The sequence below is a fragment of the Plectropomus leopardus genome, chromosome 14 (genome assembly GCF_026936395.1).
Source record: "Plectropomus leopardus strain MGB_pleo_1.0 chromosome 14, ASM2693639v1, whole genome shotgun sequence".
NCBI lineage: Eukaryota > Metazoa > Chordata > Actinopteri > Perciformes > Serranidae > Plectropomus > Plectropomus leopardus.
In genome coordinates this window covers 9,443,098-9,465,690 of record NC_142189.1, presented here as the reverse complement: position 1 = coordinate 9,465,690, position 22,593 = coordinate 9,443,098, and the positions used below count along the sequence as shown (strand labels likewise).

At 39.2% G+C, this 22,593-nt stretch overlaps 1 protein-coding gene across 2 annotated transcripts; it reads left to right on the top strand.

The window, feature by feature from the left end:
- The first annotated feature begins 1,728 nt into the window (after positions 1-1,728).
- Positions 1,729-21,938, top strand: tmem229b (transmembrane protein 229B). 2 transcript variants are annotated; one of them, XM_042500931.2, is made up of 3 exons: positions 1,729-1,924; positions 2,006-2,147; positions 17,254-21,938. In XM_042500931.2, exon 3 carries the CDS (start codon positions 17,306-17,308, stop codon positions 17,900-17,902), a length of 597 nt encoding a protein of 198 aa, XP_042356865.1. In that variant the 5' UTR covers positions 1,729-1,924; positions 2,006-2,147; positions 17,254-17,305; the 3' UTR covers positions 17,903-21,938. The 2 variants fall into 2 exon arrangements, with proteins under 2 accessions (XP_042356865.1, XP_042356866.1); XM_042500932.2 differs by lacking the exon at positions 1,729-1,924 and having other exon boundaries at positions 1,935-2,147.
- Positions 21,939-22,593: the final 655 nt, after the last annotated feature.

The window sequence follows — 22,593 nt, the reverse complement described above, 5'->3', positions numbered from 1 at the left end:
TACCATACAGACATATAAAACCACCTCTGCTGGCTCTTTCTCAAAGTAAACATACACGGACAGACATTATTTTCGGTGCAGGTGTCACCTCTTCTCGTGTCACTGGATATGTGAGAAGGTTCACACCTCTTCTACAAACTCCCTAAAATATTCATCCCACTGGAAGCCCAGTGACAATAAACAGGATTACTACAAAGATCTGAAAGCGTGGGCAAAACAACAGGAAGTCTTTGAAATTTCAGAACAATAGTCTGAACAGGAACAGGGGAAAATGGGTGTTTGTTGTGTATGTTTTCTGAGAATTAAATATATTTTAGCTAGAAATTCAAGTCCTTCATTACATCAACTTATCCGCGAGAGCTTTTAAAGGCTAATTTCTTACAGCCTGGTGAAATTTAATATCCTGTGGCAGGATGTTTGTGCAATGTGCTACTTTTAACATGTTTTATGCTACTTTTGCTCCATATAAACTAAAAAAAACATAAAATAAAAAAAAAAAGGAATTACAAAAAATATTCTGCTTATTTACATTGAGTGATGTGGTAACACTTTATTTTAGCCCTCCCTATTAAGCTTTTATAAGCAGTAAAAAACTATTAAAAAAGAGGCTAGAAAACAGTTAATAACACACATAAAATTTAATGTTGCAATTGAACATGGCAAGGCAAAGATGCTATGCTAGGCTAGCTTTATGAAAGACAAGTTTGGCTGTTTGTATTGGCTGTGACTAGATTTAGTTACCACCTTATTCAGTGGGATACGAAATTATTAGGATAATAATTATTAGGATTGATATATTTTAATTATTAATAAAACTAGGAGTGGAAAAGTAATTAAACTTAGCTTTAGCTTAGCTTAGCTTTTGAACTGGATTTGGCCGTCTTGCTTTGACTGTTTAGTTTTTAGCTTTTTTTTTTTTGTAGGAGCTTAAAGTTCAACAATTTATTTATTTGAAAAATAAGATATTTCTATATAATACAAATTAAGTTTTAAATGAGAATATTGAAACTTGAAGCTTTATAGCTTAGCTAGAGATGGGGAAAACAGCTGGTTGCCTGGCAACTCCACCAAGTCCACTTATCTATTTAAAAAAAGAAATTACCACAAAACAACATATAATATAATAATAATTATAATATTATAAATAAAAAAACAAATTGATATAAAGGTTGCTTATGTATACAAACATTAAAATATAGATTCTACATGACATAAGCTAAAATGCTAGGCTAGGTTAGGCTAGCTTTCAGCATAAAATGATAGGCAGTTTATTTGCCATGAATAAATTTATCTGCTACCTTATTCAGTGCAATAATATACAAATATGTTTGTTCATTATCACTGATTTTTTTTAATTACAGGAAACTATGAGGGGAAAAAGGTAAGTAAATTCTGCTTTAGCCAAAAACTAGCCATGGCTCTCTCCAAATAGCTTGAACTAAATTTAGCTCTCTTGATTTAACTATTTAGTTTTTAGTAATAATTAAAAATCTCTAATGCCATTTCTTTGAAATGATATATTCTCATATAATACAAGTTATGTTTAAATGTTATAATTAGATAAGAAGATCAAAGTTGAAGCTACAGCTAACTGGTTAGCAGCTCCAGTCTTTATGCTAAGCTAAACTAGCTAAATGTTCAATGACAGGTTCAAACTGAAAGAACAGGTGTGTTTTTCCTCAAAATGTCAAACTATACTTTTATCAGTGCGCTAATATCTGCTTCGGTGCTACTCTGATTCATCCATTATCCACTCTGTGTTTAACATTTGGGGTTGCCACCGTGCTTAAATATTAACTAAATCCATCCAGCGTCCTGCGGATCCGCACAGAGTCACTGGAGGGACTTCCTACCCAGAAACTACCAGCCCCGGGGTCTGCACGCTGAGCTGCGGTGATGAAATGGTTAACTAAAGATGCAAGAAGTGCGTGAGTCTGTCTGAGCATGTGCTGCTGCTGCTGCTGCTGCTGCAGTGAAGTAAAATGTGTCAATTTCCACCGGACAGCAGAGACACCGTGGAGGAAAGAGAAGCCGGGGACAACAGACGAGCTGCAGACCGCCACCACCGCCACATCCTGGACAATCTCCCCCGGGTGATGTGTCTGATCTGCCGGCCTGTGTGCTGAGGGAGACACCGCAATCTAAAGGTAAGAAAAAACTGCACCGAGGATGATTCATGTCCGTCTGTCTGCTGGCGCCGACATGTAGCCAACATGTTAGCATGGCTTTTCCTGACCACAACATACGTGTCTGTGAGGCTTTTGATGCATATGCTGTGTTGGTTTTCTTAATTTACTTGGCGTTATGTTGGAAATATCGTTCGGTTATTCTTAACGAGTGCTTGCTCGCAAGTTGGCAGGTTTACAAGCGTGTTTTTAATTTCGTCACAAATGAAATGAACTGTAATTAATGCAAAGTTAACAGCTGCACACAGTGCTAAAAAACAGGGTGCATTCCTCTTTATTCGGCTTGTGTTAAATGCACAGTTGTGCTGTTACACCTGTTCAAATATGGATAGGACTGGCGATGAAAAGAGGACTCCAACTGTAACATAGTGTGCAATCGTATCTAGTAGATTTCAGTCATGCTTTCCAGGGTGCAAAAGTCTTTTCAAGCACCCCCCCCCGATCAAATTTAAGGCTGCTTTTTGTAATTTGTGGAGGATAACCGTACCGCACTGCTCAGTGGGAAGGAGGCGTGATGCTGCAGCGGAGTCCCAGCAGCCGGGCCTGCGCACTGGCCCGTAGTTTCCAGGGGACAAAATAAAATGACTTTGGTCATCTAACGTAATTACAACCGGTGGAGTTTAATCCAAAGAGATGATCCATTCCTATCATAATTTAATTTATTTTTCACGTTTATAGATGGCCGTGTGTTAGATTTCCAAAATCCCTCATTGATGCCATATAAGGCCTGCAGTTACTATCATTTGGGGTGAGATAATCCCTGCTGCTGCCAGTAGCCTATATTTCCCCTCAGTTTTACACTGACTGTATTGACATTTTCGACCTATTTATAACCCATGCACCAGCCTGCACAGAGGATTCCCAAAACCAGCCCTGACAGAAACTCAGGTTTAGAAAAAAACGTAACACTCAGCCCACCTCAGCTGTGTGGACACTTGGTCAAAGTTATTGTAGTATTAAGTAAAATCCTGTCATAATGCACCCATGCAGATTTTTCGGTTACTGCTTCTTTCTATAACAGACCATATAGGGTATGCTGGGAATGTCCGTTTGTACAGCAGGTTAAAGGCACATAAAAGGTCATTGTTGAGGCAGTGGAGTGTTTCCAGACCAAAAATGTTCCTCTGTGTGAGTGAGATTACAGTGGGAGTGGAAATCACAAATCATTTTGCTGATTAGACTAATTTTCTGCAGTTCAAAGGTTTGTCACCACAGACTTTGTAGTTTGTTTGCCTATTTTTCTTAAACTAAGTGAATGCATCACTTTTTAAAGTGCACTTCTGTTTGTACATGAGTAAGTGAACTCAGCGCCATCATACCTTTTGTCAGACTGTTTTTGGTCCAAGCTGTCAAATTCAGTTCAAAACTAAACAAAAGCACTGTTCGTAGACTCATTTGTTCAGTGGCAGTTTAAAGAGTTTTGTTAAAAGATTTGTTCATGCATCATGCAAGGTGCACAGATAGTCACTGTCAAGGGAAAGAAGTCACGTTTCCAAACCAAAGTTCTCCTGTGTGTTTTAGGGAATTTAAAACTAAGTAACAAAAATTACAAAACGTTACATCTGTACTGCTGCACTATTGTAATTCAAGTACAAAATGCTCTACATTAGAATGAACAAAAACAAGCTAAGCAAACATGCACAATCATATAAAAGCCCTATTTGCACAGGACTAGTACTACTTGGTAATTTGCAGTATTTGTGGAGGTCGTCTGTGATCTTAGTCCTTTACGAATCTGCCATATCCATTATTTGTTTATGTACCATATTTCGTCAAACATCCATCTCAGTGGTTTGGGTTTGTTCTCTTCAAAGTTTTTTGTTTTCTCCGTGCCTTATTTTCTGTTCTGTCTCTTTACCGGTCGGGATCTTTAGAGGCTGCTGTGAGTCATAAATGAAAGTTTTGACCACATTTTTTATGCAAATTCAGGAGCAGGAGGAGGCTCGTCTTGCTGCGTAGATATCATCTTGCAAGATTTCGCTCTAATGATGTATTTGAGCTTACGCTTTCTAAGAAAGGGTGTCCGTGCTGTGTAGCGAGATGAGCCTCCTGCATCCAGAATGCTGTCAAAACTTTCATTCATAACTGCCAACGTAGCCGCCGTAATGCCAGACCAGAAAAGAGGCAGAAAAGAGGTACAACCCCCCCCCCAAAACACCCCAGAAATACTACCCCAAGTCAGAGAGATGCAGTTTCACACTGACTAATATTATCACAACACATCTGCGTTTGGTGAAATATGGCAATTTGCCAACTTATTTTTACTTCACAAATTATGTACATGGGAGATTTGCATGAAGATCACAGACGACTTTTGCAATTATTACAAACTTTAAAACGTCCCCTGGTAAAAGTCCCATGCTTATATGGCCAAATTAAGGTTTTAAAAAACAATAAACTAGCAAAAAATGAGTGTCCAACTGATATCTCAGTATTTGCATGGAAATATATTAGATAAAAATCGCCTTGAAATTGCAAAATAGAAATGCAAACAATATGTTTGAGGTAATCTGGAGACAATAGACTCTACATTTTTCAGTAGAGAGGACTTAGAGAGTTTATTTTTAGCAGAAAAGCATCCCTTCTCAGATCATCTGTTGGTCACAGATCTTGAATTACCAAATTTAGGGGTTCCTTACACTATAAAGAAAGTTTGATACTGTGGGAAAAAAAGAGCTGACATTATACAGGCTTTTTTTCTTGAATTCTCACAGTATTTGCAGCAAAAATCCAGTATCAGGCTCCAGATGAGAAAAAAATTTGGGTTGTGCAGTAAAGTGAGTTTTGTGTTTGCTTCAGATGAGGTCTCTAACTCACAACAACACTGAGCAGCGTGCTGAATATTTCATGTTGTTCAAAGCAGGTGACAGTTTAGCTGAAAACCACTATTGTTTTTCAAAGATCTTTGTCCCTTAAACCTTCACAGAGCAGCCAGCATCAATTATGCATTGTCAACGATTGATTATAAAGCTTCTTTGTCTGATAACAGATTAACATGCGCATGCATCCCTCCATTAGAGGCATTACTCTCCACGCCACCATGATGACCATGTCAGTAAATCTCCTGCTTTCTCTGTAGCTGCTCCAAGATTTCTAATCTATGGGGCATGACCCACATGCTATTCAGGACAGAGGGCTTAGCCCTCATGTCTTAGGGTCTTTGATTAAACTGCAAAGAGCTCAAGAACTGTAATGAGCGTGCAGGGGAGTAAAAGAGAGAAAGAGAAGACACTTTCAGAGAAGGTTTGAACGTCAAAGGTCAGTTTGTTTAAAGGTAATTTTGAGAGATAAACACACAGACGAGGAGTTACAGAGAAGAGTATGCAACCCCCCTCAGCAGTTTAGATAACTCCACAAAACAGATTAAAAGTCAGAGCTCATTGCAACACAGTTTGCATGCAGTCAGACTTCACACCATACCATCAATGTGATCGTGGAAATAACAGAGTGAGGTTTTGCTTTGTTGCCACATCAGCAGAAAGTGACCCCTTTAGCTGCCAGTGCGCTCCATCAGGACTGCATGTCGAATGGTTGAATAGTTATGGAAACCCCCTCCCCCCGACATGGCCTACTTCTGTTCTGGGCCTATGTGCTTATACAAAAATTAGAGTTGCACGGATCACACTTTTATCACTCCTCATATTGCAGAAATTGGCTGGACTCCCTCTGTGATACCAAAAAAAGTTTATTTCTTTACATTCCTCAAAGTTTTTGTCTTTCATTCATACACCAACACACCCATATGCTTGTTTATCTGTGTTTATGATGTGGTTGGTTTTAATACTTTGGTCCCGAGAGAAACTATATTGAACTATATTGCAGCACGGTGCTGCAGTGGTTAGTGCTGTCGCCTCATGAGAAGAGGTTTTCCAGGTTATAACCCTCGGCTGGCTGAGACCCTTCTGGATGGAGTCTGCATGTTCTCCCCGTGTCAGTGCAGGTTTTCAGCGGGTTCTCCGGGTTCGTCCCACAGTCCAAAGACATGCAGGTTCAGCCGATTAGGGACTCTAAAATCACCCTTGGGTGTGAATTTGAGCAGGTGGTGACCTGTGCAGAGCGTGTCCTGCTTTCTTTTTTTCTGTTGTTGTATATTTTGTTATTTGAAACGTATTCCCCCTTTAGTGCCAGGGAAACAAAGACGTCTTAATTCTTTAAACAAAACGTAAGTGTTTTAAAGTCATCGAGCCCTTTATTACACCGCCTTTGAATGAACACAAATTCAACCAATACGCAATCATGAAACAACCTTTAAAAGGAAATTCTTTAAAAATTGTTTCAAAACCTTTTTTTTTTAACTTTTCATGATATTTTATAATTACATCTCAATTATCTGATTTTATATTACTGTGAGAGAGCTCTTTCTTACAATATTACATGTATGATAACATTACGATTTACCTTCGCCCAACACTCACGTTTACTGAACAGAGCTTGAACATATCATAATTTAACTAAATTTCACTTCTTATTTACACAAATTTGTTTTTCACAGTGTAGCATTATCAGAGGAAGAAAGATGTGGCGCGTCCTGTGAGCTTGCTCCGTTCTTTCCCAAGAAAGATCTTTGTTCATTCCCATCACCTATTTTATTTATCGTAAGACGACAGGACGCTGTTAGTCTCAGGCCCTGCTCTTTTTTAGCCTGTGATGTAACACAACAGAAAAACGTCAGCCACTGGCATCGCCGTATGTCATCTTATTTACTTAAAGGTCGACTGACGTCAGCAAGGTGAATATCGGCTGATACTGATGTTTGGATGATACATTTATGCATGCCTATCTGGAACATGTTAGAATAGAATAGAATAAAGTAAAATAAGTAAAATAACAATAAAAAAAAAAAATCTTTATTGTCTGCCAGGGTGGACATTTGACTTGTTAGTGACATTAATAAGCTGAAATCTGGACTGCAACTTTTGTTAGTCGTGTTATGATGTCATAATACAGCTCCTCAGCATTGCTGAGTTTACCACCTTGGTTGTTTTTGACACTTTGAAAAAAAAAAAATATGAAAGCAGTTGATTAACCTCAGGAAAAAGACATGATAATACAAGTGTTTCAACCATACAGTAACCAAATCCCAGGATATTTTGAATCTTAGCACAATATCAACAATATATCTGCATATTTTTTCATCCATCTCTATTGCATTTTGTCAGTTTTTTTAACGACAGTGACTGAGTACAGTGTCCAGCTGATACCTCATCTCTTTAATAAAGTTAAAAACCTAATGCCAACCATTTATATTGGATTAGCAACATGAACAGTTCTTTTTAAAGGATAACAGAAAAAACTTTTAACATCTTCTATACAATGTTAAGGACAAAGGGTTATGAATCTCGGGTAACAAATCAATAGAGCCTTTTGGATACGAAGCGTTCAGAGTGCAGCTGCTATCGCTCTGTGTACACAGAGCCCTCCTCCCCCACCACTCCACTTGTTTTGTTCAGGCTTTCACCTTGCGGATATAGAAAAGATGCCCACTATAAAGTTATATGAGCCTCTGTAGGCTGTGCTGCGTCCAGGCTTTTAGTCCTCATGGCGTCTCTCCAGCTCTATCAGAGGGGTACTTGTTTGTGATACTCAGATAGTTTATGTGTCTCTGGGGGGGATATCTGGATTTGGGGAAGGCGGAAAGAAAAAGGAGAGGTGTGCGAGTTTGAAACCCGGCTGTGGCTGAGGGTGCAGTTAGGGAAGTGGAATAGGTGAGTGTCTGTTTCTGAATGATCAGTTTCTTTGTCTAAATATGGTGATTGTTTTTTATAGTCTGTTGAATGGAGGGGTGGCCGATATATAGAATATACTCGATGTATCGCGACTTGTTCATGTGCGATATATAACATGACTATTGCGAACATCCAGCACAAATTGTAGCGTTGTTTTTATAAGGCATCTCGCTCTCTCTCCCATGGCTCTCTGCCTCACACACACACACACACACACACACACAAAGCTTAAATGTAAATATTTTCTGTTTTTTACTCCTTCAAACCAGTAAACTGATTATCTTTGGGTTGTAGACAAAACAAGACATTCAAAGACGTCACACACTTTTCCCACTTCAGAACTGGGGAGACTGTGTCCAACAACTTATCTACTTTTACAATACTGACAATTCGTCAAGCACTTCACACGGCGATTGGCCTGCTGTGAGAAAGGACAAGAGCTGAGAAAGTAGGCAGGATTTGAACTTCTTCCCAAAGCTTTATTTTCCAAACGGCTTCTTCCATCACTTTCTGTCTGCACAAACAAGCGCATCATCATAAACGCCTGCAAGAATCTATTGCGTCTCGTCCCTCTCTGTGACGTCAGACTCTTCGTCCTGCCTTTGAGTGTGACCGTTGGGAGCAGTTATTAATGTTTTTGTCCTTAGACATGATTGGATGACACTTCAAACTTGTTTTCTCAAGGATATTTCAGCCATAAGGGGCATTACAACTCTATTTGCCTACGACCAGATGGAGAAGGAGACGTGATGCTGTTTAGGATTAGAGCCAGCTTGCTGTTTCAGGGGTAATTGATCTGTCTTTGGAATTGATCGGGATCAGTTTATTTTGTGCTGCCTCGGAAAGTCCTCCCGCTCCCCCACCTCAGCTGTCTCCTCTCCTCATCAGTTGACACACATCTCTCATCAATCACTCAATCAGTTGCTCATCACGCACACAAAACAAAAATCAGGATCAATTAGTGATGAATCAAGAAGCCTGTTTTACTTTTTGTAAATCATGCACAGGTTAGAAGTGCTGCATGGGTACATTGTTTTTTAATATATGATTAATTTGTGTTTTTTAAATGTATTGAGTATTGAGTAAATAATAATAATAATAATTTTATTTATAGAAACTCAAAGATACATTACAGAAGTCAAAAGATCATAAAATAGAACACATTAAAAAATACATAATAAAATACACAATGTTTTGTTCCTGAAAGGTATTACATTTATAAAGATATAAAACACAAAAAAGGCAACAAATACGTATATTTTAGAAGCTGGGGCCTACAAATATTCAGCATTTTTGCTTGATGAATTACTAAAACAATACATTGATTGGGGGGTTAGTCATTCATCAATCAACCAATTGATATCTAATTGATTTCAGCAGTGTCCTGTCCACTTATCAATATCCTGACTTGTTTGTGTCATGAAAATGAGGAACAAAACTGATTAAAAATCATTAGTGTTAAATCTGCCGTATTTTCACAAGGACAGATGCAACTACCATTGCAGCTGCTGTTTTCATCATAGCTGATGAAGCGGTGGTTAGGTCACCTTGGTCACTGGCACTTAACCGCATTGGATACTGCTGGTTTCTATACGCCACGCCGCAGCCTCCCAAAGTGACCTTCCAAAAGTCTGCATAGGCCTTGGATGTGTGCCACAGCCAGAGCCAGAGCGCTACAGTACATGGACAGGGATTATGGCGTGATGAGAGGTCAGCGATGGGTTAGGTTTCTGATTTAATCACAGAGTCAGAGTTCACAGCTGTCAGTGTGCTGTGGTAAAGGCTCCTCGTTGTTTTTTTGTTGTTTTTTGGATTCAGCCTTGGCTGACTCTCATATCAGTGTGTTTTCTTTATGCTTGTGTTTGTTTACCTGCTGTCAGAGGAGCGTCTAACCGAAAGACCTGTCAGCCGCGTTTTCAACCTCAGTCCAAAGCTTCTTCTCTGATGCTCCCTCTCTCTTTCTCACTCGTTCCCTTTATGTTTTATTTGAAAACACGCTCAGCTGGTGCCTTCCCTCCGTGTCCTCAGACAAATCCCCGGCGCTCTGTGGTTAGACTTCCCTCCCTTTCAGTTCAGACAGCACCCTGCCTGCGTTGTGTCTCTCTGTGGTCATCGGGAGGTTTTACAAAGCAGGCAGCTCTGTCACATTCGCCATTCTGATCACCATCACACTGTGATGTCCCGTAGCGGGGTTCAATAGTGTGCGATGGCGAAGCGGGTCGCTGCAGCAAGAGCTGGCAGGAACCTTGCAGATCGATACACAGGGCCGATGAGAGAGCTGGTGGGTTGGTGGGCGATATCCTACAACAGCTGCAACAACAACAACAGAATCAAATAGCACCCAGTGAGTGAACTGTGTCATGCTGAGGCAACAAGTCAACAGATATGCCAAAATACACACACACAGAAAGGGTAAGTGGAGGCATCATGGCAGCTTTGGGTTTTAAGACACGGACCGTATAATCACACCACCATGGGTTTGAGTCCAGCTTGGGACTTTTGTTGAATGATATCCCCAATTTCTCTTCTACTTATTGTACATCTAATGAAGGCAAAAATGCCCCAAAAGATTTTTAAAAAATGGGGGAAGCAGCAAAAAAGTCAGGTTAGAATTTACTCAAGTATTTTTTTAGTAAAGTCAGAGCTAAAATATGACGCGATTATGTCATATTGTGTAGAATAAAGGCTGGTTTACAGTTGTGCGTAGACTCTATGCAGAGCCTACACAAGTGACCTACGTTGTTGTGAACATTTATACCTGTGCAGTGTTGTCACCATGTGCCCCTCTGCAGTTACAACTCCAAAATGCTACTTGGATTCTCCATCCAGTAACACTTTTTTGAATAACATGCATAAAAAAATGAACATGGTATGATGACCATTAATTTTAATACCTGTATACCATGAAACTGGTAAACTGCTGCAACCTTTACATCAGGCTACAATGTAGACTAAGACATAGGGTACGCGTCCATTTAGAGCCTAGTTGTTGTTGCTCCAATTTTATCATCGCTGATGCTTTTACAAAGGAAATTTGATCTTAATACAGTTGATTCAGCTCATTAAAATATTTGCATGAGGTTTTACCTGTTAATTAAAAGCTACAAAAAGTGGTACACAGTAAGTTTCAGTTGCTAAGAGTAACATAAACACTTGACTTTCCCAATGAAGTCAAAGCAAAAATGAAAGTAACATGTTTAAACATGAAATGGATTTCATCACTTTTAAATGCCAATATATCATGGCCACATTAATTCTGATAGTGCATAAGTGCCATGAATGGTTGAGATAATTTAAAGCTCCCGTTTCACCCTAATTTCATTCTTTGTTCCTGTGCTTTAGGATCACATATCAACCCACTTCCATATCTGCAGAAAAGAGGATGCTGCTCTGGTTTCAAATTTCACTTTATTAAAGCATAAATGTGTTAAAAGTGACCATTCGTGAACTCTTTGGGGAATCTGGGAAACTTGTTTGCTCTGTTACAACACGCTCCCTTCCTGTTTCGTGACAAATAAATCTGTCGTCGCACAGTAAACAATCAGAGGGATTCCTAATGTAATCTGAGCGCTTGTGTTGACAATGTAAAGTGCAGTGTTAAGACCTGAAGATGCTGCCAAACTTCTTAAGGAGTCATTATGATATTCCATTAGGAAGTCTCTGATATACAGACAAGAGGCACTGAGGATATGAGTTACTGATTTATGGATATTGAACACTTGTAGATACAGAAATGTTTACACACCTAAAATAGGCACCTGTGTAGGAGGAATTGCCTACACTTGTCAATACCTACTGTGAGAAATTATGAAGCTACAGTACTAACAATGACCTGGCTTTACCTTTCCTGTAACTGCCATTTACTGTGCGTGCACAGAAGAAAAGACGTAACATAAATAGAAAAACTGTAAACATACAAAAGGCATATTAAGATTTGGTGAGGTGTTAAATTTCAGCAACGGATGAATATGAAATCTCTTTTTTTCTGCCTTTTGTTTGTATCTATAGGGCGTTTGGCAGGAAGGAGTGTGACACGGCTGAATATTGCATTCCAAATTTTTCATCATTAGCAGCTTAGTGGGCATGTGAGTGCTGAACAAATGGCGTCTGTGCAGGCGATGGAAAAAGAGAGGCGAAGAGGAATTCAATTGCGAAAAAGGGAGAGAAAAGTGGATGTGGAGAAAGAAGGCGTGTAATCCTCGATTCAGAGATGCAGGGTAAAAAAAACACCTGCAAACAGAGGAAGTGCTCGGATCTATCACAGCAGCACTTTGAAACAGAGCATTTAATGAGGAGAGATTAACACCTCAAATCTGTCTGTTAAGTATAAATCTTCAGCCGCTAGTTAGTGTTGCTTAACATAAAGACTGGTAACATGTAGCCTGGCTCTGTCCAAACACAAGAAATTTCTGCTTACGGCACATCTTAACCTCAGAAATTAACAACTTTGCTTACATTACTTTAATCCACAAATAAAAAAAGTGTGAAAGTTTATTGGGCAATTATGTGCCAAACTATTTTTTGCATGGACATGTTGACTTCCTGTAGTCTTGTCATGGCTTGTGCAGATTGAGCTGGGCATACACTGTACGAGATGAACCTGTTTTAGAAATGTTGTTTACATTTCAACTCTCACTATGAGTATTATCATCACCCGCGATCTAAAGCCAAAGCTCACAATTTATAAGCTCACACTGTTTGATCTGATCATCAAGCTACACCTGAGTGCTCACACTTTATGAGTAAAATAGACAGTAAAACAGCAGACTGTTCAGTCTATTGACAGTTGTAAATAAAGGTTTGTTTGAATACAGCAGGGCAGGTAAAAGCTTGTTTGCAAGAGGAGGTACGGTTCACAATAATGTAAACAGTCATCCCCAAAATATCTTAAAAATTTGTTTCCGTAAAAACGGGTCAGTCCAAGTTTTCGTTCCCTCTGTCTCTCTCTCTCTCTCTCTCTCTCTCTCTCTCACACACACACACACACACACACACACAGAGACTGGCTGGGTATACATTATAAGATTGATTAAGACACAAAAGGGGAATTGACTTGTTACTCTGCTTCAACTGTGTGGCAAACTATTATTTTAGTTTATTTAGTTGTGCAAAAATACACAAATGAATACACGATTGTGCCCAGCTTTCTCTGCCCACTTAAGCCTTACGTTCATCAGCCACCTTTCACTCCACAGTACGACTAATAATTAAAAACCCTAACAGTCATTAGTAAGTAAGAAACAAAATAAATAAATTATGTAAAAGCAAATAAAAAAAAACATTTAAGTTAAATTAGGTTAGTTGTTCCATATTACATTACAGTTTGCAACAGGAAAAATGTCTGCGTCAGAAATTCATCCAATGGCTGATAGCAGTTGATCGGGCCTTGATTGGTCCTCCCTCTATTCTGCATTGCAAACGATGCCCGACAAAGCTGAATTCAGTCCAACTCTAAAATGAGTTTTGCGGCTCAAAAAGCAGGTCAGAAAGAATTGTACGGGGTTTGTCCAGCTTTAAACAAATGTAATATATTGCACATTAATTAATGAGCTTTAGAGGTGCTCTTTAGTGGATTTTGTCACTTTTTGACAAAACCAGGCTGGCTGTTTCCAGTCTTAATGCTAAAGTCAAGTCAATTGTTATCGATCTGCTCAACTAACATAGCAAGAAAGAAAAAAAACACATTTTTCTAAACAGTGAACTAATCCAGGGATGCAAAATGATGTCGATATCTGCAGATATTGGCTTTAAAATGAAATATCGGAATTGGACAACGTGCTGGTATCTGCTAATATGACAGCAAGATATATAAAAAACAAAAAAAAAGCAACCCTAAGTTCAAGTATTTCTCTCATTTCTCATTCATTCTGCACAATGAATGATTATAAAAGCATAGTATTTTTGTCTCCATCTGCTGGTGGGCCATCACAGTAGGAGTATTCATATTAAATACAAAATAAAGATATACTGATATCGGTATTGGTTATCTGTCAAATGAATTGTTATATATCAGCGTATATCGGATAAAATCGGTAAAAATCCAACATTTTTTTTCCCCCAAACTAAACCTTTAAAAGTTCCTGCACCGATGATTAAGCGATTAAAGGTTTTGAAAACAAAAGTCACGGAGAAAGTCAGCTGAGCTTGCTTCACTATAATCAGTAACTAATCCTATTCTGATATATTCCACGTTTGAATGTAGTAAAGCCATTTTTCGGACTCTCGTTCTCTCAGCAGAATGAAGCGTTATGCTCAGATATTTTGAAGAACAGAGTTTGACCCAGGCACGCTTGAATAGATGTGAGGAGAGGGAGAGTTTCCCAGGCAGGCAGTGAAAAGATGGTATAAGGGGTTTAGGGAGGTCACTTGGTCCATCGCTGTGGCCCAGTTCCTCACATGAAACCCTTGTTCCTTGTTTTGGGAGAAATGTGCTAATCCCCGTGGGCCCACCCTGGGCCCCAGCCAGCGTTTGAAGACAAAAAGAGCCAAAAAATCGGCTTTTGTTCTTCAAACAGGCTTTTGTACTCCTAACCTCTCTGTGAGCTTGTGTTTTACCGAGTGGTTATGATCCATTGTATAATGGTCGTTGTTGTGACACACTTTCCTCTGGATGCATTGTATAGTAGAAGATATACGCTCAGCGGCCTTCTGCGGTCTATGAGCTCCTCAGTATGATGCCATTTGCCGTCAGTGTTTTTTATTAGACATGCGGCGTGATAAATAGAGGAAGGATCCAACCCTGCGTGGGCCTCCTGACACCTGATACCAAAGCCTGTGTGCGTCAAGCTGCGGGATTTGGAAAAAGAGCACATGATGTAGGCAGTCAGATGATAAAGCTATACCTTACATAAGAGACCCCCTCAGTCAGTCAGTAAATAGCATCAAGTGAGGGAAGGCCGGAGAGTTAAAGTGCTCGTTCTGTAGCCTTGCCGTCTCTAATTTCATCTTCCTGATGTCATTCAAGTGTTTCATTGCCTCGTCCTTAATGGAACTTTGGCTTGGCAGCATTTGTAATTCAAGTTATAATCCATAAGACTTTTCCCCTGTTTGATTTGGGAACACCCCTTGTTATTGGCCACATGCAAACACTTGTTGAGCAGCTACTTTTAACAGAAAATCAGCTGATAACCTTTGACTGTCCACGTTAATTTTAGACTTTGTGGATCTTATCAGATTCAGAAATGCTTAATTTTATTAGTTACTCTAATGCCAGCATAGAGAATTATAGCAAGCAGAAATAAGTACCGACGTAAGTATATAAGAATAAAAATATAAATAGAAAAATACAGTAAGAGTAAACAATTAGCACAGTATATAAATATTTAAATATTTTTAAAAAATAACATTTTAAATGTATAATATGCTGAGTGTGTAAAGTGTGTAAAATGTAAAATATAAAATACAGTGTATTTACAGTGTACATTTACATTTACAACTAGTATGTAATTTAATATAAGAATATATATATGTATGCAATGCTACAATGAAAAACAAAGGTAAGCATGAGCAAGAATAACAATAAGAATATATACAATATATACAATATGTGTAACATATCGTACATATACGTCTATATTCAAGAGTTGGAAGAATATTGCACATTTGAATAATTGCACAGAGGATTGCTTTTGTTGAAATATTGCATCAAATATTGCCGTTAAGACATTTTTAGTTCTTTTACCTGTCTCACCAAAGAGCACCTGCTGAAGCAGCCGTCAGAGCTAAACACTGCTCCATTCTGCCATTATAACATTGTTTAATTGTTCAGTGCAGCCAAACAAACATGTTTTAGTCACAATCTGCGTTTTTTTCCATTATGCCATGAGCAACCGTGATTATTTCATGCCGTGCAATCTAAGTGTTTTTCCACACAACGGTGGGACACAGTTGAAGGGTTGGGTAACTTGAGGAGTTGGAGGTGTGCAGCTTGTCGCCTACAGCTCACTGTAGGCATTCAGTACTGCAATATTTATAACTGAGTCACTGTCAAGAAATACAGAAAATGACATGCCTTGTTTTGTGGACACACTACTGAATGATCATGGTTAGCTCGAACAGAGGTGATACATACGTTGCCTTTCCTGTGGCGATAAAGGTCAGCACGTTTCACCAGCTGAATGCTTTCATTGTGAAGCAGCAGCAGTTTGTTCAGTTTGAGTGATCAGTAACTTAATCCAGCTCTGACTGTAAGGCTGATGATCAATGAGATAAAATAACGCATGGATTACAAGCTGCATTATTTCCTGTGACTCCCTCATGTGGAAATGATGGACACACAAAAAAATCTACTTCATACTGGTGCGAAAAGTACTGAATGACAATTTACTTGTATGTTGCCAACATAAATAGTACAAAAAATTTACAGTGCTTTGACAAACGAGGAAAAGTAGAAGCAAGAAGGGTCTCTCGCAGAGGCAACATAACTATAAGAGCCAAACAATAATGCCAAATTAATTAAAATGGGGTTTGAATTCAAAAACTTTAACCTCTTCTACGCCACCCTTTAGTTTGTGGTTGTATCATAGAGGTTAAAATAGGTAATTTTATACAATTATGTTAGGTTTAAAAATGGCCTCACTACAGTGAAATGGTTACTATGAGTGTTAACATCACCAAACATGAATACATCTGGACTCACTGAACTCCCAGCTAATGCAATTTCAACATTCAACTTAGGGACCCCAGTGTGCAGAAATATAATAGGCGGAAATGATGTATTTGTACTTTGTATTTTTGACCAAAACTGCATGGGACTAGCATAAAATTTAAATTTCTGTAAAGGGGAGACTTGTGGGTACCCAAAGAACTCTTTTTCAGATATCTGGATGTGAGAGGTGAAAATGGCCAGAATTGGTTTTTTGTTTTCAAAATTGAGCCTAACTTTGACAAATGATATCATAAACCTTTCTTTAATCAGGTAAGTCCCATTGAGATCAGGATCTCTTCTCAAGAGTCACCTGAGTGCATACAGAGCAACAAAAAAAATCATAAAATAATTTTAAATATATACTTTTTAAAACTAATAAAGTGATGTAATAGAATAATGAGTCAGTTAAAACAAGTTCAAAACAGTCACAGTTAAAATCAGTCAGGATTTTTACTAGATTTCTCAAGTGAACTGAAGCGTTGTTTAACCCCATTCCTGAAAATTTAGCATGACTGGTTTCCATATGATCCCAGTTGTATCACTGTTGCTCAAAAACCAGCCTCTTAAAAACAGTAGTGTAGGCAAAGATGCCCGCTTCCTTGCGGAGCGGAAGAGGTTAAATGAAGTTGATAGATTTCACAGTGTTGCCTTTATGTCACTTTCTTACACCTCTCTTTTTCACTTTTCCCCTCAGACCTGCATCTCATCATCACAGATAGAAGATTTGTGTGAAAGCAAGAGGCAGGATGGTAACCGTGGAAACCCCTGAGTCTCCTGTGCCTCTGACGGCGCTGTCACGCTGGTACCTCTACGCCATCCACGGCTACTTCTGCGAGGTCATGTTCACGGCCGCATGGGAGTTTGTGGTGAACTGCAACTGGAAATTCCCCGGCGTGACCAGCGTTTGGGCGCTCTTCATCTATGGCACATGCATCCTCATTGTGGAGCGGATGTACCTGAAGCTGCGCGGCCGCTGCCCCGTGCTGCTGCGCTGCATCATCTACACTTTATGGACGTACCTGTGGGAGTTCGGCACGGGGCTGCTGCTGCGCCAGTTCAACGCCTGCCCGTGGGACTACTCCGAGTTCCGCTACAACTTCATGGGACTGATCACGGCTGAGTACGCCGTGCCCTGGTTCTGCGCCTCCTTTATCGTGGAGCGCTTGGTTATTCGCAAAACACTGCGGCTGCGCTTCCACGAGGGGCCCGAGGACGGTTGGTCAAACCATCGGTCAGATGCTGGGGGTGGAGGAGGAGTGGGAGGAACAGTGGGTGGTGGGAGGCGGAGAGAGAGGAGCAGAGGGATGGGGAATGATGCAAACGGCTACCTTAAAGGAGAATGAACAAACGAAAAACACAATCTGAAACCAGCCCAATCGCCCTGCTACACCTCCTCGACCCTCCTCAGCCACTTTTCATAAGCAGTCCTCCTCCGTTGACTGTGCGGGGTGAAGACAAACAGACAGCCATGTACACTGGGCTGGTGAGCAGAGGTGTACAGAGAAAACAAACCTAACTGTGGCCTCAAACGCCCAAATCACTCACTGTGCTCTCTACTGTCAACAGAGGCACAAAAACTCCATGCTGCTGTGTTTGCTGCATCTCATAACGCACCCATTTCCACGTGGGGAAGGAGACCAAGGACTTGAAGAACCAGGACGACACCCTCTGTATCTCCTGTCCCACAGACTGCAAAGACCTCGGGATAAACAAAAAAAAAAAAACTGTTGCAAAGATTATTGTCATCGTCCTGCAAAGGAACAAATTCAAGAACAATATTTCTGTTTTTCAAGGGCACATCAGTCTATCTGAAAGCAGAAGGCTTGCTGCATAGAAATCTTAATAAAAAGTAGCTACAGCTGTTCTTTTTAAAAAATGTACATATTGTCCTTTAGTATTATTCAAAGTACTGTAGTAATGTAGCTACGAAAAGCTCTTTAAGAACATACTGTCCACCCTGAGGCTCCGTATGTCAGCTTACATCATGAAGAATGTTTTTAGTGAATACCCACAATGCCTGGAAAAAAAATGCATGAAAAAAGTTGTCTTCCAATATAATATTTTACAAAGTTTATTCAGCAGTCATTCTGTCAGTCAGTGTGCTGCTTGTGTGGAACAAGAGGCAGTTGAGCCGGGCGACCAGTTATCATGGTCGAGTCTTGGTTGTCTCCTCCTGACGGCATGTTGAAGTGTCCTTGAGCAAGACACCATACCCCAAACTGCTCCCAGCAGTGAGCAGGTTCACGGCCTTGCATGGCAGCTTTTCTGCCATCCGTGTGTGAATGGGTGTGTGTGAGCTAATGTGAGGGTTTTTAAGGCTCTAAATAGATGCAGTCCATTTGCCATAATAGCAGGGGCGCTTTTCCATTAATGGCAATGATTATGAGTCACGAGCAGCAGCATAAAGCACCAAACCTCCTGGTAATTTTTTCAGTTTTTCAAAAAAGCTTTTCACGTCTGCATGTCCATTTTGTGAGCTTTAATGTTGTCTCAGATCTGCCTGGGTAACATAAGCCTCATTTCTTTATTATCAAATCAGTCCGTCAAATTATACAATTTTCCTGTGTTACACTTTTTTTAACCTCATGTTGGCTGCCACATGATCAAAAAAGTTTGTCCATTGATAAAGTAGCAATAGTCAATTTTGAGTGACACTGAATAACCAGTAGTTTTGGTGTTTAGGTGCCACGTCAGGTTTCCAGATTTGAGGTTTTGACTTGAAAAGAACAAATGTCACGTTTCAGAGTTTTTGCCCATCTGAGTTTGTTGAAAGTGTTTTGCTTGTGAGTTTTTCCGCCCCATTTTCATGACGTTATTATTTACATCATTTTAGTTTAGTGTGTGAAGAGCAGGAAATGTGCAGCAGATTTTGGTGATTGATTAATGAATTAATTCATGGAAATCTTCACATTTTACCCAGCACAATGAGTATCAGAATTTGCTGTTCATTTCTTTACAACTTTAATGATTTGTGAATCACAATTGATTCTGTTTCCTTTTATTTCCTCTGTGATGTTGTGTTGGACTTTGACTAACATCTGACAAAATCTACAAATGCAGCAGTTTAACAATAATAGGGCTGACCAGATTGCTTTGAAGCTTCAGTTGTTGCCATGGTAATTGACATCAAAATGCATCAATCAGTGTTTGCCACAAAAACAGAATCTATGTGTGCTGGTAGCTGACGACAGCGGGGTAGACAGTTTCAGCAAACTTTACTTTTTAATTTTTTTTTTTTTAAATCTAGTGTGCGTGTCCCTTTTTTTCTATCAGTCTGTGCTGCCCCTCTAAATGCGAATGTTTTTGCAGGTCCTTGAATGCAGTGCAGGTAAAACTCATGAGTTATTTATGTCCCTCAGCAGCAGTTTGAGTCACAGCAATTAATTAGTTGATCAAGTCAGAGCCGATCAATTCAGTGGACGAGAGGAGCAGCAGAGTGCAGAGTGAGTGAATGCAAACTTTTAGTTTCAGCATAAATAACAGTTAAGTTTCACTTTCACTGAACCTGGTGTTGTGCAGTGACAGCAACACGCTGATGACAACAGTAGACGTGGTGCTCCGATTGTAGTGCAGTGAATAACAACACAGTATTTTTATTTCAATAGCGCTAGAAAATCTATTTGTGGCAGCAGATGTATGTGGGGAAAACCTGCTTCAACATTACTTATTATTGGTTTCTCTCTAAAAAGGACAATTAAACTTGGTGATAGTTTGTGACTCCGACTCTCTTATCTCGTCAGTCATCAGCAGTGTAACACTACTGAAACTGGGACAGTTTGACCACGTGACAGATACGCTCTCAGATGTCAGAAATTTCCAATTTCTGGAATCGTTTCAAAATTTGATAAGAAGTGCCAGATGCGCCAAAGGAAACTGGTTTTGTATGTCTCAAATCCACCACAAGATTGGCAAATCACCTAGGTGACAACCTGTGGGCTGAGAAAGTGTCTAATTGTGACGTTATTTAAGACGCATCGACATATTTCCTTGTCTCTCATTTAACCCACCCACCCCCACTCAAACCTTAGATTAATCGCTAATATTTTTCACTGAAGCTTCAATGCCCAAAAACCGGTATTCGGGAAAGCCCTAAACCATGATATGATACAAACTAGTGTGAGTGCTCCAAATTATAAGAGAGCAGACAGCAGATCAGGTAGATTAACTAGCTTTTTGAATGGTCTTAACTTCACAGCTACATGGCAACATCCAGGCGTCTATTATTTCAGGCAGGTGAAAACAGGCGCTATGTGAATAATCCTCTGCTGTTGTTCCTCTTAAAGTTGATCCTGACACTTCCTGTACTCTCTTAGTAGAAAGATCAAGGACTGTATGCTTACTGTCGTGCATACCGGAGCTGGCAGTAATGAGGATTTGGTGCTACTGCATAGAACAGGTGGGACACTTTTGCTTTACAGTGAATCCAAGGTACCAGGGGATTGATGTTATACATTCAATGGAAACATGGCCGGTGATTCCTCAGGTGGACCATTTATGTTGTTGACTTCATTACAATATTTTGTGCTGATTTCCCCATTTTGATTGAAAGAAAGTGCAAAAAACAAATCCATGTTTCCACAACATTACTGCACTATGGAGAAGTGTGACCTTCATCATTGTGGCTGCAGTGGCATGCAGTGTTTCCCCCTCACTGTCTCCACTGTGAGTCCGGAGGGTGGATGAAGCTGTTCCACATGATAAACTGCTGCCATCCAGTGGATAAATTAAAAACTGCAGCTGGAAAACATGTTTTATTAATGTTGGACAAAAAAATAAAAAATACGACACACAAAGTACATATAACAGAAGGATGTTTTTTGTGTTAATTACAATTTTCTTTCATACATGAATCAACAGGCTTAAAAGCAATAGAGGCTTCTGACCCAGCAATGATTATCCAGCTCAAGGCCGTTAACTTTTTCTCTTTAAAAAAACCTATTAAACTACATTATGAGAACTGGTATGCAGCTATAATGTCTTTATCTAATTGCTTTGATGAGACAAATCACACAAAAACATGCAAATTAAAGTGTATTTGTTCTCTGCAATATGTGAATGAAGGAGTATTAGGTGAGTGTGTATAGTGTGTTTTACAGAGACACGTTCTCCGTATGTGTATGTGCATGTAAAGTATGTTAAAACCTGAACTGATTCTCTGGTATTTTTATCATGAGGCTGCATGTGTCCAAACGTTTTCAATTTCTCCTCCAAACAGATTTTATCCAAGTGATTAATAGCCCCGTGTACTGTATATTATTTTTTTCATTAAAATGTGCAGGTTTTTAGTGAAATTACTGTACTGTATATCACTCACTTTGATTATGTTTCATGTATGATTTATGAAATTTTGGGATTAAATGTATTTATTTGATCATAAAATCTGTTTGATTTCTGTCTGCTAAAAATCCATATACTTGAAACCTTTGATGCAGAGGTTGTTAAAAAAAATACCTGATCTATTGTTGTTTCTGCAATTCTGACCATTAGTCCTCATCAGGTCGGATTTCATCTTGTTTCGTTGGTTTACAACCAAATACCCACAATTTAATGACATACCCATCAGCCTCAGCCAAAAAATGTTAGCATACTAATACACTAAACTAAAAAAGTGAACATGGTACAAGATTACCTATATTTAGTATTAGCATTTTAGCATCACCCATATTATTATCATGTTGATGTTAGCATGCTTCCAGCCTTACAGAGCTGCTGTTAGCTTGGTGGTAAAAGTACTGGGGAGGGCCTTATTGTTATTATATTATTGTTATTATTATTTTTTTTTGACTCAGGGGAGGGGCATACATTTTTTAATTGCTGTATTTTGTATTTATTTTACTGTCGATTACTAGAGAAAAACATGAAGCACGTTATTTTTTTTTTTTAAATAGCCAGAATTTCAACATTTATTATTGAAAGAAACAGCGAAGAACAGAAATTACTGACAGTCCCTGAACACATTGTTCAGGATGAACGTTTTCATCATAAAAGAAAAAAACAAAAACAAAAAACAAAAACAAATCTTAACTTAAAATAG

Coding starts and splice junctions, on each gene's coding strand:
- tmem229b (XM_042500931.2), top strand. CDS start 17,306: ATGGTAACCGTGGAAACCCCTGAGTCTCCTGTGCCTCTGACGGCGCTG.